Here is a 15,496-nt window from a genome sequence, read left to right as displayed (position 1 = left end):
CAGCGTTTCTGTGTGCTGCTCTGGTTTGCCAAAAGCGGCTTAGTCATGCTGGCCACATGACATAGAAGCTGTCTGCACACAAATGCCGGCTCCCTCGGCCAGTAAAGCGAGATGAGCACCGCAACCCCAGAGTCGTCTGAGACTGGACTTAATGGTTAGTGGTCCATTTACCTTTTTACTATTGCCTTTGATCCCACACTGCAAACACCACAGAGCAGTTCCATAGCCATCCAGCCAGTGAGCCCAGTTCAAAGTGCTGGTGCTTTTCTTTACAGCTAATCCTGGCTTTCTTGTACCCAGGAGGACCCTCTGCTTTCATGGCCCTGGCATGTCAATCATCTTGGGGATGGAGAGTAGCTCAGCACCTTTTATGCAGAAGCTCCCATATTTGCTTCCAGGCAGGGCTGGGAATGTCTCCCTGAAACTGGGGAACCATCACCAGTTGGCATTGACAGTAATAATAATAATAATAATAATAATAATAATAATAATAATAATAATAAAATAATAATAATAATAATAAATTTTATTTATATCCCGCCCTCCCCAGCCGAAGCCGGGCTCAGGGCGGCTAACAACAATAAAACAGTACAAAAGTATAGCATAAACAACATTCTAAAATCATTCATTATAAAATTAATTAATTCAGGCCACTGGCAACCATTGGGCCAGAGCTCCGCGAAGATTGCCGAGGGAGGGAGTCAGGCTGTGCCCTAGCCAAAGGCCTGGTGGAACAGCTCTGTCTTGCAGGCCCTGTGGAAAGATGTCGAGTCCCGCAGGGCCCTGGTCTCTTGTGACAGAGTGTTCCACCAGATCGGAGCCACAGCCAAAAAAGCCCAGGCTCTAGTTGAGGCCAGCCTAACTTCTCTGTGGCCTGGGACCTTCAAGATGTTTTTATTTGAAGACCATAAGTTTATCTGTGGGGCATACCAGGAGAGGCTGTCCCGTAGGTACGAGGGTCCTAGGCCGTATAGGGCTTTAAAGGTTAAAACCAGCACCTTAAACCTGATCCTGTACTCCACCGGGAGCCAGTGCAGCTGGTATAGCACCGGGTGAATGTGATCTCACAGCGAAGACCTCGTAAGGAGTCTCGCTGTAGCATTCTGCACCTGCTGGAGTTTCTGGGTCAGTCTCAAGGGCAGCCCCACGTAGAACGAGTTACACTAATCCAGTCTGGAGGTGACCGTCGCGTGGATCACAGTGGCTAGGTCAGGGTGAGAGAGGTAAGGAGCCAACTGCTTAGCTTGGCGGAGATGGAAAAATGCCGCCTTTGTTATAGCTGTAATCTGCGCCTCCATGGAAAGGGAGGTGTCGAAGATTACACCCAAACTCTTAATGGACTGTACTGACATAGACGGGGTTCGTGTTTCCTTGGAATGAGGGACAGCAGAGATGACGGTGTCTTTAGGACATGTGGTTTATGTTTATACAACCTGATGTGTATACAAACCCCCAGAGGGCTTTGTTTCCCCAATAGCTGCAGCCTTGGATTCAAACAGAAATCAGGCATGGCTCTGCCTCTCTGTCTTCCCAGCCTGCAGCCTTTTCTCCTCTAGCTTCTAGTTCACATCACTCAGCTCTCTCTGCTCTCAACTCTGTCTTTGTCCTTCCAAGGACTTTCGAGCTGAAGGAGGGGGTCCCACCCATTTGTCATCTTTCACAGAGCCCCTTCCCTTCTTCCTCTTAATGGCCCATCACCCAGGCTATCACATCACCAGGAAGCTAGTCTGACTTTTCCAAGAATTATAAGAGGGCCTGGGCATTCAGCCTAACCCCAAAAAATATCAGAACAATTCAGCTTCCTGTGTCTTCTTTGACTTTCCATCAACAGTGGAAGTGAAGTTGGTGATGACTGGGGAGAGGGCAGTTTCTGATATGGCAACCCATTTGTGGAAGCCCTTCTTGGAGGTGGCAGATCTCTCCCAGACACCATTCTCTTTCCAGCACCAGGCAAACACCCTTAATTTTTCTCAGGCCTTTCCCCTTTGTGGAGTTTCATCATTCCATCAATTTCTCTTTGCTTTTGTGGTGATGTTTGCAAAACTGTTTGTTGTATTGCAACAAGCACAGTGGTACCTCAGGTTAAGTACTTAATTCATTCCGGAGGTCCATACTTAACCTGAAACTGTTCTTAACCTGAAGCACCACTTTAGCTAATGGGGCCTCCTGCTGCTGCCGCGGCGCCGGAGCATGATTTCTCTTCCCATCCTGAAGCAAAGTTCTTAACCTGAAGCACTATTTCTGGGTTAGCGGAGTCTGTAACCTGAAGCGTCTGTAACCTGAGGTACCGCTGTATATGTTTTAATGTGTGCAAAAAGAGGGAGGGAAGCCTGTAAGCCCTTGGAGAAGGGCTATAGCTGAGAGGCAGTGCACCTGGACTGCAGGCAGAAGGTCCCAGGTTCAAATTCCCCACCCCTGCAGATTTCCAGGTAGGGCTTAGAAAGCCTCTCCTCTGAAACCTTGGAGATGCCTCTGGACAGACAATACTGAGCAGTCTGACTTAGAATCATAGAATGGTAGAGTTGAAAAGGACCCAACAGCCATCTAGTCCACCCCTGCAGTGCAGGAATCTCAACTAAGGCATCCATGACTGATGACCATCCAACCTCTGCTAAGAAACCTCCAAGAGGCAGTCCACCACCTCCCGAGGAAGTCCGCTCCACTGTTCAGCCTTTCTCAACCTGTGGGTCCCCAGATGTTGTTGAACTACAACTCCCATCACCCCTAGCTAGCAAGGGCAGAGCTCAGGGATGGTGGGAGTTGTAGTCCAACAACATCTGGGAACCCACAGGTTGAGAACCGCTGGCTGTTCTTACTGTCAGAAAGTTTTTCCGTATGTCTGGTCGGAATCTTCCTTCCCGCAACTTGAAGCCATTGTTTCTCCGGAAGAGGAGAAAACAAGCTTGCTTATCTTCTCTATGAGAGCCCTTTGGATACCTGAAGATTGCTATTACTTGGAGCAAAGCAGGCGGCTCCCAGGGCCAAAGTGTTGCGGCGCATCCTGGCGAGCGCCTGCGAGGCTCCCCCGCCCCGGAAAAACCAACGCCGTGGGAGTGGAGAGGGACGGCGCTCGCAGAGCTTCGGCGGGGCTGGGGAGACTTTTCTCTCTGCCTGGAACAGGAAGGTCGGAGAGGAGGCAGGCGGGAAGGCGCGCGATGCGCGGGTGAAGGGAGCCGCTCCGGGGACCAGGCGCCCTCCTGACCGCGCGAAGCCCTTGGGGAGCCGAGCGGGCGCTGTCAGCTGATGGGCGCGCCTCGGCGTAGGAGCAAGACAGCGGACTCAGAGGAGGAGGGCGGCTTCCCTTTGCTGCTGCAGCGCAGCCGCTGGAGCCGCAGAGCAGACGCCCCGCAGGTACTGCCATCGCGTGGATCGGGCGCGGTTTCCCAAATAAAGCGTTGCGAGGGGGGAAGGGCGCAGAGAGAGAACCGCGTTGCAGCGCTAGCCTGTGTGTGGACACAAAAACACACGGTACGTGGCTCGCACGATCCTGTGTTCCTTCCTGGAAGCGAGCCTCGTTGAATCCAGCGGGGTCTACCTTCCTGGAAACGCTGCCTTAAAAAAAAAAGAAAGTCTCGTTGCGCCTCTCCGACTTCAGGCTGTTGTCTGGCAGCAAGTGCCATCGAATTCCTCGGGGCTTGCTGAGTGAACAACGGCATCCTAAACACCCTCGAGGGGGCTTCCTTCCGAGGAAGCGTGCTTAGGACTTGCACGGCAAGGGCGCACAAGGGAGCAGAGCAAGGGCGCACAACAGCGTTCAGCTTTAGCGGATTTATTGTGGCAGTGGCAAGATACCTTCATCCGATGGAAGGTACCCAGTTCGATGAGAGCGAGGGACTCTCAATCCACGGTGAGTCTCTCAGGTGCTGGTGGGGCTGGGACACACCTGGGGTTGGGGGAAGCCTCGTGTTAGCAGAGTTCTTTGCAGGGTCCGTACTTGCCGTTTGCTTTTTGGTCTGTTCTTTGTGTGTGCTTGTGCAACCACCCTTGTGTGAGCCCAAGCTCTGTCCCGTGGCGCGGTTGTCTGATCACACACAAACACACCAGGATCCCACAGGCATTATGTAGGGTAGTCTTCGGCAGTGCTATTTCTCTAGAAAAAGAGGAGCCGGAACTCACCATGAACACCTCCCTTGGTCTCTTAGAATGGCAATGGCGCCCACCTGAGAGGTGTCAGAATTGAGTTCCAGCTGGGAAAAAAGTCCTGGTCTTCACTAACCTGGTGCCTGCAGGTGTTTCAAACGACATCTCCTGTCAAGCCCCAGCCAGGGCAGACAAGGAATTTCAGAAATAGACTGGAAAGAGAAGCTGCTGAATTGCAACTCATTACCAAACTTAAAACCATGGAGAGACCTGGTCTGAACAAAGACATTGGATTCTTATCTCATTATACATGACTAAGCCATTTCTCACCTTCTCACCCCTTGCCTTTTCCTGTAAGACCTATTACAGTCGTTAAGAGTCGTCAACAGGCTCATCTCAGCTATCTGCCAATCTCCCATTCCCACCACCCTTCTGAGTAATACCCCTCCCCACCTTCTCACTATGTAGAAGGATCTGGCAACTTCTGTTTCAGTGTATCTGAAGAAGTGTGCATGCACACGAAAGCTCATACCAAGAACTAACTTAGTTGGTCTTTAAGGTGCTACTGGAAGGATTTTTTTTTATTTTGACTATGGCAGACCAACACGGCTACCTATCTGTAAGGTGATCTCTTGTTGCAGATGTTCCAAATGCTGAGCTTCCCCTGTGGAGTGCTTTGGCGAAAGCAGTGGCCAACATCCTCTTTCAGCTGCTTTTGTGGAAGATGCAAAAGGGATCCCTAAGAGTGCATTTTCACACCCAGCAGAGCTTGTCTTGGTTGCTTTGTGATGCAATATACAGGCAACGTTTGCACTGGCCAGAATGCTCAATTGCATTACAAATGCCCACAGGAAAAAGAGACAGTATAGTCAGCCTGGTCTAAATTGTGATGGCTGCAGCTATCATTGGCTCTGATCTTTAGAAGTTTCCAAGTTGGGTTTTTTTTATTGCATTCTCAGAAAGATGTCAAAGGTGGTGGTGTCTATGTTTAGCACCTGAATTAAAATTGATAGGGCTCAGGCTTGTGTAGAGAGCCCTGCTATCTACCCCGGAGGGGAGACTGAGTCCTTAATTTTGTTTTTGGAGGCTTTGATTTCTCTGTGGCAAATGTGGCAAAGGCACATCAGGATTCCCCCCCCCCCCGTATTGTATAATACATCTGTTTCTGTAAAGCACGGACCTGACAAAGAATAGATGACAATAAATCTAAGATTTCTCAAAGAAGGAGACAGACGTGAAGGGAGAGGGGAGAGGAGGCTACAAAGTCAGAACTGTTGGTACAGTATTTGTAAGGGTTTTTTCCTTCTCCTTCCTCCACTGCAATGGCATTATCTCTTGCTTTCTCTTTTGCCCTAAACTTCCTGCAACCAATGTGTTAACTTTCTAACGTTGCAAAAATGCTTCAGAAAAGCAGAAGACTTGTCATTCTCCAATGGAATGTGTATCGTTCTTAATGCAGCTTCTCTTTGGTCAATTTACAGATGCGGCAAACTCCGACACAGAATTTGGAATCTCTCACAAATATTTCCTTAGTGTGTATCCCAGGCCTTCACCTGCTGGATCGATGCTTCACAAACCAGGAGTGTGACCGAGCTCTGGAGCCTGAAATACTATTGCTATTATCATTACTTATTAAAAGCATATCACCACCCACCAGTCGATATTCTCTGGGGAGGTTTGCAAACCAGGCAGTATTAAAGCTATGACAAATACCACTTAAAAATTGACAGTAAGGAATGCAAGACAGCAGCCAAAATGGAAATCCTGCATTTCCTGGCAATGAAGATTTCATAAACAGATCCCAGCTCAGGTGACAAGCCAGGATAAGTCACAACAGCCTAACTGATAAACTCTGGATTGAATAAAAAAACCTGGCAACCCCCCCCCCATGAACAATGGTTTTTCCTTAACTATATAACCTGGGGGGTAACAAGGAGACCACCTTTTACAACCAGAAGAAGCATTTCACTCCACCTTGCCTTCTGAAACTTTCTACTGCTCATCCTTGAACAATGGATTGGTGCCCCAACTTCACCTGCTTCTCAGTCACTACTTCAGCAGAATCCAACTGGACGGGCTCCAGCTCCCTCCTGGACCATCCTGGCGCCCGTGGACCCTTGTCTATCTTTAGCGTCCTCGTCTTGACTCTGTTGGCCATGTTGGTGATTGCCACTTTCCTCTGGAACGTGCTGGTTCTGGCAACCATATTGCGTGTCCGCACTTTCCACAGGGTTCCTCACAACCTGGTGGCGTCTATGGCCATCTCAGATGTGATGGTGGCCGCCTTGGTGATGCCTCTCAGCCTGGTCCACGAACTGTCCGGGCGGCGCTGGAGGCTGGGGCGGATCCTGTGCCAGGTGTGGATCTCCTGCGATGTGCTGTGCTGCACGGCCAGCATCTGGAACGTCACGGCCATCGCTCTGGACCGCTACTGGTCCATCACTCGCCACCTAGAGTACACCCTGAGGACCCGCCGGCGCATCTCCAACATTATGATTGCTCTGACGTGGGTCCTCTCAGCCATCATCTCCCTGGCTCCGGTGATCTTTGGCTGGGGGGAGACTTATTCGGAGGGCAACGAGGAATGCCAAGTCAGCCAGGAGCCTTCTTACACCATCTTCTCTACCTTTGGGGCTTTTTACCTGCCCCTCTGCGTGGTGCTCTTTGTCTACTGGAAAATCTACAAGGCAGCCAAGTTTCGCATTGGATCCCGGAAGAGCAACTCCATCACTCCTATCACACCTGAAGCCCTGGAGGTTAGTTTTTCATCAGGTGCTGCTGTCTGCTCTAGAATTGGGCAGCACATTCACACAGCAGACCTTCTGTTAGGCAGGGTGAAGTGGCTGTCAGTAATTTATTACTGTTGTTGTGTTTTTAGTACTGGGCTTAGTGGGGAGAGGCTCTTGTGGACTTTTCAGGTGGCCTTGTGTACTGTACACCTTGACTCAGGGAGGGGCACCGCTTGCTGCTCTGTGCTGGGCACCCAAATGTCTGTGGCTGGCCTTGACTAACAACCACTTTGAGCCCTGAGCACAGTGGCTAACAGCGAGTTGCTGAATTTATTTGTCTTATGCAATGGCTGTTGCTGTCTGCTGCTTGAGTGTGTGAGCTCACAAACCCTTGGCTCATATTTCATCTCAGCCAGGAACTCCCTAGCCATCCTTAGGTAGTCATTGTTCCCTCTGCCTTACTTCTCATCACCTCCCCCCCCCCCTCGCTCAATAAGGAGGCATTAATCCTGGTTTTCTTTACAGGGTTGTTGCAAAGATAATATCCATGAAGCACTTGGAAGACTTGAAAGTGTCAAGTATTAAAAGACTCATATTGGCTTTAGTGGGCTATCTCCCACTAAGGATATTTAAGTTTAATCTTAACAGTGTTCTTGACATCAGTCAGGGCTTTCGTTCTTTTTCTCTTTGGGGCTGGACCAGTGCTGCTTTGTTCAGGATTCTAGCCAGCCAACAAGCCATGCCCTGTTATTCCATTCCATTCCATTCCATTCCATTCCATTCCATTCTCCAATCTGCTACCTACAATCCAGCATTCCTTATCCACTGATCTTGCTCAGTTCTCAATGAGCTGCTTTTTGCCCTCTCCTGCATAGCTCTCCCCCAGCCACACAATATATGGTACCTTTCTTGTAGTTCTGCAATCATTGCCATTTCTTTAAGCCTGTTTATACCTCCCTTCTTGTGTGTGGGTGTGCAGTTTTGGTTTCATAAGGTTCCATGCATGAAGAATGAGTTTGCTATGCGTATATCATATTAATCCCTTAATTAAGCAAACAGGATGAAAACTGAGATACATTTCACACATAGGAGAACCTACACAATTCAAGCCCTTTGTCTTTGCTTGCGGATGCATTACCTAAAAGCCCTCAAGGGAGAGCTCACAAAAGGCTTTTCTTTTTACACAGGTCTGGGACCATAAGACTATCCATACAAAATAATTTGAAATTGTAAGGCAGAAAATAAGCGTCAGTATCCTCAGAAGTCATTGGTTCCATTTATTTAGGACACAGCATCCACTGAAAATCTTGTTTGTTTGTTTTAGGGCGTCATATGGACTAGAAACCTAAGCAGCCTTAAAAAGAAAAAGAAAATAGCAAGGGTATGGAATAGCTGCTAAAAAGACTAATCCTAGAACTGCTACCTTTTTACAGACAGGATAGTGTGCCTTTAACAGTTGTCAGACAGGCAGGCAGGTATCAACAGAAGCTTTTATTGATACAGAGATGTGGTAATGGGGGAACATTTTAAAGACAAATGAAATGGATTCTAAGTCAGATCACTGGTCTGTCTAGCTCTATGCTGCCTACACTGATTGGCAGAAGCTCTCCAGGTTTTCAGTCTGGAGTCTTTCTTAACACTACCTGGCACAAGAGCCAACTCCTAGGTGCTTTGCGGGCTTCGGCCCCCACAATAAAATATTTGAGGGGGCTGGGCCCCCACAAAGGTAATGGGCATTCCCATTCAAATGGTGTGTGTGCACTGCGTCATGTGACCGGTTATGCAGAGTGGGGCTTACCTAGGCCCCCACAATATTTTATTCAAGTTGGCACCTGTGCTACCTGGAGATGGGAGGAATTGCACCAGGGACCTTTGCATGGTGCCAGGCTACTTTGAGCCCTTGGCAAGGCTAAATGCTTGCTCACCCGCCTGCCAACTGCTAACTTCAATTTTCAAAAGCAGGTGTCTTGCAGAAAAAGTGAACAGCACAAAACTCGAAACTGCCACATCTACTTTAAATTGCAAGAATAAGTAACACAACCATCTTTGGATACCTTTCTTAAATGCAATTTTTTTTAAAAAAAATGTTTCAGCACCCGAATCATTTTGAATAATCTTGTGAATTGTGATGTCAAAATTTACATCTCTTTAAAGTTTCAATTCCAGGCACATCAACATCTCGCTTTGCATGCCTTCCCCTTTGCAAATTTTGCCACCAATTCCTTCAGCTCAAGGAATTTATTCCACTCCTAGAGCTATAATTCCCTATGAAGAGGGATTGATTGTTAAACCACTGAGAGAACAGTAGCTCTGAGATGGGAATAGCACCCTTAACAAACTACAGTTCCCAGAATTTTTTTTTTGGGGGGGGAGGAAACCATGACTGTTAAAAATGGCATCATAGTGCTATAAACCTATGGTGTGAATGTGGCCAAAATGAAAGGCGATATCTAAATATTGTATGTAAATATTTCATTCCCATGAGCCTTGGCAGTTAACTGAGCTATACAGAAGCTAACACTTTCATTTTAGTGCCAAAAATTTAAAACCCAGCCCATTTATGTAGGGTTCCTTTCAGTGTCTCTGCATAAACTCCATAAGTCACCAGTTAACAATTGGTTCATCTGCAGAACATCCCAATTGAATCTTGTCTTTATTAAGAATCCATTTGTTGATCCTCCGCAGCCCTGGCCCCTTAGCCTTCCACGCCTGAGTACCATCTTGCAGCCAACAGCTACATTTGGCAGCTTGACAATACACGACACTTGGGGAGCGACCCACACCAAGGCAGCTGTGACCCACCCTTTGGGACCTGGCACCTCCTGCTTTTTAATCTCGCAACTTCAGCCCCGGCTGGCCAGCAGCACATTATACTGCAGCTCCTATTTAACATTTAATTAGCATCTTTATTGTGCTAGGCATCGTACACCACAAAGGCTTGACATTCTCCCTGCCCAGAGGATAAAACAAAATGAAAACTCAGGCAGGCTTGGAGGAGCGGAGCGGCCGGGGAGACGACGGAAAGCACAGAACAGGTGAAGCTACAAATTGGGGTGCGGGGAAGGCTTTGCAGAATCCGTGGATGTTGAGGAACATAAGAAGAATCTACTGGATCTAGCAATAGCCCATCTAGCTCTGCATCCTCTTCTCCCAGTGGCTGGCCAGATGTCCATGGGGAACCTTCATCAGGACCTGAGCACAAGAGCTTAGCCAGCATGGCTAGTAGCCATAGATAGCTTTGAAGGTAAAGGGACCCCTGACCATTAGGTCCAGTCGTGACGGACTCTGGGGTTGGGGCGCTCATCTCGCTTTATTGGCTGAGGGAGCCAGCGTACAGCTTTCGGGTCATGTGGCCAGCATGACTAAGCCGCTTCTGGAGAACCAGAGCAGCGCATGGAAACGCTGTTTACCTTCCCGCCAGAGCAGTACCTATTTATCTACTTGCAGTTGGGGCTTTCAAACTGCTAGGTTGGCAGGAGCAGGGACCGAGCAACGGGAGCTCACCCCATCGCAGGGATTCGAACCGCCAACCTTCTGATCGGCAAGTCCTAGGCTCTGTGGTTTAACCCACAACGCCACCCGCATCCCTTAGGGATAGCTTTACGCTCCATGAATTTGTCTAATTCCCTTTGAAAGCCATTCAAGTTGATGGCCGTTGCGGCTTCCTGTGGGAGCAAGTTCCCTAGTTTTAATTATGTGTTGCATGAATGTATTCTTTCATTTATCTGTCCCGAATCTTCTGACATTCAGCTTAATTGGACGTCCTAGTGTTATGAGGGAGGGAGAAAAACTTTCCCTATCCACTTTCTCATCCCATTCATGATTTTATAAACTTCCATAAACACACCACCTCCTACTCTTGCCTTTTCTCTAAACTGAAAAGTCCCAAATGTGGCAGCCTTTCTCTGTAGTGGGAGCTGCTCCATCCTTTGATCATTTCAGTTGCCCCTTTCTGAACCTTTTCCAACTCTGCCATATCCTTTTTGAGGTGAGGCGACCAGAACGACCCACAGTATTCCAACTGCAGTCACACCAGAGATCTTCTCAGTATAAGGGATCTGCTAAGTACATGCCTCTAGCCATAGATGCTGCTTGTTTATCTAATGCACAGGGGTTTATAGCGTTATAGAAAAGCATGAGGTTGCTGCAGTCACAACATAATGTATCAATACGAAAAATACATTGGGGGCAAAAATAAAACGTTGGAAATCTTATAGGTGGGGAAAAATACAATCTACCAGTGATGTAACTTTAGTGTTGTTGTTTAGTTGATTAGTTGTGTCCGAGTCTTCAGGACCCCATGGACCAGAGCACGCAAGGCACTTGACTTTTATATGCCTGTTGTTATTGTCCATGGAGCTTTCTTGGCAGCGATACTGGAGTGGATTGCCGGTTCCTTCTCCAGGTGGATCACATTTAGTGTAAACTCTCAGCTATGACCTGTCTGTCTTGGGTGGCCCTGCACGGCATATCTCACAGCTTCTCTGAGTTATTCAAGCCCCTTTGCCACAACCAGGCTGTGATCCATGATCCATGTACAGTCCATCAAATGAGAGGGGCAGGGTAAAAACTTGTTTTCACAGGGCACTAGTCATCCAGGGAAGGGAATCTGTATCTTAGTTGTAGAGCCCATCTTTTGCATACATAGGGTATGAGGTTTAATCTCTGGCATCTCCAGGTAGGGCTAAGACCCCCATCTGACCCTCAGATAGCTTCTGCCAGTCAGTGTCACCAATACTGTTAGATGAGCTGACTTGGTAGAAAACATCTCCCTGTGGACCAGGTGATCTTGTCAACAGGGAGTGTGGACTTCTCATTTGGGCAGCTGGGCGGCCTGCAGTCCCTGGCCTTTCCCGGCAGTGACAGTGATTGATGGGGGGGGGAGTCGCCCCATTCCACTGGGGTGTTGCATAACTCTCCGCTGGTTAGCTTTTGCGTTGTGGTGTGAACTAGAGGTAGTCAAAGGTGGACAACTGCTCTGAATAGCCGGTGGCCTTCCAACCCTTTGCCCTGAAAGTTGTTGTTGTTTAGTCGTGTCTGACTCTCCATGACCCCATGGACCAGAGCACACCAGGCACTCCTGTCTTCCACTGTCTCTCACCGTTTGGTCAAACTCATGCTGGTAGCTTCGAGAACACTGTCCAACCATCTCGTCCTCTGTCGTTCCCTTCTCCTTGTGCCCTCCATCTTCCCCAACATCAGGGTCTTTTCCAGGGAGTCTTCTCTTCTCATGAGGTGGCCAAAGTATTGGAGCCTCAGCTTCAGGATCTGTCCTTCCAGTGAGCACTCAGGGCTGATTTCCTTCAGAATGGAGAGGTTTGATCTTCTTGCAGTCCATGAAAGTACTTGAGGTCTTTTGAGTGTTCGGCTCTCCCTCTTCTCCCAAGGCAAAAGGGGCCCCCCAGTAGTAAATGATGGTGCTCTGGGTATCTGTAGGGGGGTTCCCCACCTCCTCCTCCACCTTCTGTAAAGTAAGGTGTGGTGTCTTTTTAGGTAAGAGGGGGGTGGAAAGGTGGCTGTTCCAGGAGTGCAAGCCAAATTGAGGCTGTGACCACTATATATTGCCCCCCCCCAATTGAGGGTATGCATAGGAGGTGTTCAGCTGTGTGCGCGCACCTGCTTGGAACTCTCACCCCGCCGCAAAACTCCAGGCAAACCTCTGCTGGGCATCATCTTGCAAATTAGCATGCAGCACACAGGATTTCGTGTTTGGCAACTGGCAGGTGGCAGGCCGGCCAGCAAAACAAACACACACATGCGTCTGAAGATTATGTTTGTCTTTGGCAGGTGAAGGAAGCCTCCCAGCAGCCGCAGATGGTGTTCACTGCCCGGCACGCCACAGTCACCTTCCAGACGGATGGAGACACGTGGAGGGAGCAGAAAGAGAAGAGAGCTGCCCTTATGGTGGGCATCCTCATTGGGGTGTTTGTGCTGTGCTGGATCCCCTTTTTTATCACAGAACTCATCAACCCCCTCTGTTCCTGTGACATACCCCCGCTCTGGAAAAGCATTTTCCTTTGGCTCGGCTATTCCAATTCTTTCTTCAACCCTCTGATCTATACGGCCTTCAACAAGAACTACAACAACGCTTTCCGGAACCTATTCTCCAGGCAGCAGTAAGCGAGGAGGGCAAAGGAAGAAGGAAGGCCTTTCTAAAAACTTTCCCCTTCCCTACATTACTTAAAGAGACATAGCAGCAGGGGGGGGGGGGCTCCTTAAAGGCACATGAGGCCTTTCCAGATGATCAGTTTATATCACAATAAATGCTCAATTGTCACAGGGCATTCAGACTTCTTTCTTGAAGCACGTACTTAGTGAAGAGATTGCGTTTTCCCAGCACAAAGAAGCAACAGTTTATTACTGAGATTACCTGATTTCCCTTGCTCATGTTGTGTGGAAGGTAACGTTTCTGAGCACCATGGAATGGTCTCCCCTGGGAAGTAACGTGTGACACCATGTGTAATGAGCTATGCCAATTTCTTCTCATGCCCACACCCATTTATTGGAGGGAAAACATTAACCTACAAAGCCCTTTCTGGCCAAGCCTCACTTAATATCTCAAGAGTTGGCTCAGTCAGTAGAGCACAAGATTGAAACTCAGGGCTGTGGGTTTGAGCCCCACATGGGGCAAAGGATTCCTGCATTTCTAGAGGTTGGACTAAATGACCCCTGTGGTCCCTTCCAACTCTACAATTCTATTATTCTATCTGCCCCACACCTGAAGTCACACTTTGAGGCCACTCTTTATCATGAACTTACTGATTAACTGAAAACCAGGTCTCTCGAGACAGATGGATGCCAACACCAACAATTTCTATGCTGCTTAATATATAAATCTCTAAGTGGTATACAACTTTTTAGAAAGCACAAATTTAATAAAAATCTACAAGGAAACCATCGATTTAAGTTACTATAAACTGCAATAAAAATACAGAGGGGGGACAGCACTCTGTGGCTTGGTCAGGCATGCGCAGGGAAGCCTGCCTGCAGGTCAGCCCTTTCCCTGCTTTTGGGCTGTGCAGTATATTGTATTAAAGGGATAGGGATGGAGGATCCAAGAAGAACAAGCAGCCCAGGACTGCAGGACTGGAGGGGGTGGACAGCTGCTTGGGGTCCCAGAGGGAGGGAGGCAGGTTGTCTCTCCCCCCTCCCCATGTGAATTATTATTTATGAATCCATGAGCTGCTTAATGCCAAGATAGGCTACTACGCAGTTTACAAAGATAAAAACATGTTGAACCTCTAGTGGCAGGGAGTTCCACTGAGTAGGACCTGCCACACAAAAGGTTCTGTTCTTAGCAAAGACTGACCAAATTTCAGAAGTACCAGAAGTGCTTTATCAGAGGAGAGGATCTCAGTGGTTAAGGATTCAGACAATCCTTAAGGTATTTTTGGCTCAGGTTGCTTAACACAAGAACCTGGGAACTGGAACAGCTCTTTCGGCAGTGGAGTAACATGTTGCCAGTAATCTGTGCCTGTGAGCAGTCTGTTCACTGCAATTTTCACTCACTGCAGCTTCTGGATGAGCCCCTCGTGAAGCATGTTACAGTAACCAAGTCTTGAGGTTAACAATACATGGACTACTGTGGTCCAACTATTGAAGTCTAAGAATGGCCACAGCTGGTATATCAGAAGACACTACTGGCCACAGAGCATATCTGGGCCTCTGGTGACAAAGATGGATCAAGGAGTTTGCCCCAAGCTGTGGACCTCAGAAGGAAGCAACCCCACCGCAAACAGGCCATTGACCTTTCTCCTGGACATGAGAATCACCCTGCACAAGGAGGTCTCCATCTTTCCAGGCTTCAAACTCAGCTTATGGATCCTCATCTAGTCCAACACACTGCCTTCATGTACCAGTCCAGGATTCTGACTCAGATGTAATGGAGAAACAGAGTTGGGTATCATCAGCATATTGTTAACACTTCACTTTGAAACTCCCAATGAACACTCCCAATGGCTTCATAAGGATACTAAACAGCACTGGGGGTGGAATAGTGCCTTGTGGCACTCATTAGCATAAGCACCAGAGGCCAAAGAGCAACTCTCCCAGTGCTACCCTTTTGCTCATGGCCCTGAAAGAAGTAGCAGAGCCACCATACATCCCACACCATCCAGAAGGATACCATGGCCAATGGTATGAAAAGACACGGAGATCAAGCAGAAGGAGCAGCATTGTGCTTCTTCTGTCCTCCTCTCTATAAAGTACATCTGTCAGGGCAACCAAAGCTTATCTGATCCCAAACCCAGGCTTGAAACCAGACTGAAATGGATCCAGTTAATCAATCTCACCCAGGAATGCTTGCAGTTGTTCCACCACAACCTTCTCAATTGCCTTATTTGTTTATTGCATATATAGCCCACTTTTTCTCCAAGGAACTGTAGGTGGCATACATGGTTCTTCCCCCTCCTCTGTTAATCTCCACAACAACCCTGTGAGGTAGGTTAGGCTGAAAGGCAGCGGCTGGCCCAAGAAGATCACCCACTGAACTTCATGGCTGAGTGGGGATTTGAACCAGGATCTTCCATGGTCCAACACTCTAATCACTACATCGCACTGTCTCTCAAAAAGGAAAAGCCTTGAAAGTGGCCTTAAATTGATATGCGCACACAGATGAAAATGAGAAAAAATACAAGGCAAATAATAAGTTGGTATCTAGACAAACCACCTGCTGTTCTAGCTACATT

General features: G+C 48.2%; 1 protein-coding gene across 2 annotated transcripts; it reads left to right on the top strand.

Annotated features, from left to right (window-relative positions):
* Nucleotides 1–3,056: 3,056 nt before the first annotated feature.
* Nucleotides 3,057–13,542, top strand: HTR5A (5-hydroxytryptamine receptor 5A). Of its 2 annotated transcripts, none has more exons than XM_081163866.1 (3): nt 3,057–3,351; nt 5,562–6,836; nt 12,597–13,542. In XM_081163866.1, the coding sequence occupies exons 2-3, from the start codon at nt 6,093–6,095 to the stop codon at nt 12,927–12,929; spliced, it is 1,077 nt and encodes a 358-aa protein (XP_081019992.1). In that variant the 5' UTR covers nt 3,057–3,351; nt 5,562–6,092; the 3' UTR covers nt 12,930–13,542. The 2 variants fall into 2 exon arrangements, with proteins under 2 accessions (XP_081019992.1, XP_081019993.1); XM_081163867.1 differs by lacking the exon at nt 3,057–3,351 and adding an exon at nt 3,477–3,847.
* Nucleotides 13,543–15,496: the final 1,954 nt, after the last annotated feature.

Source organism: Podarcis bocagei, assembly GCF_964188305.1.
Source record: "Podarcis bocagei genome assembly, chromosome: 12".
Classification (NCBI taxonomy): Eukaryota; Metazoa; Chordata; class Lepidosauria; order Squamata; family Lacertidae; genus Podarcis; species Podarcis bocagei.
Note: the sequence above shows the minus strand (reverse complement) of the source record. Positions and strands in the feature narration are given on the sequence as shown.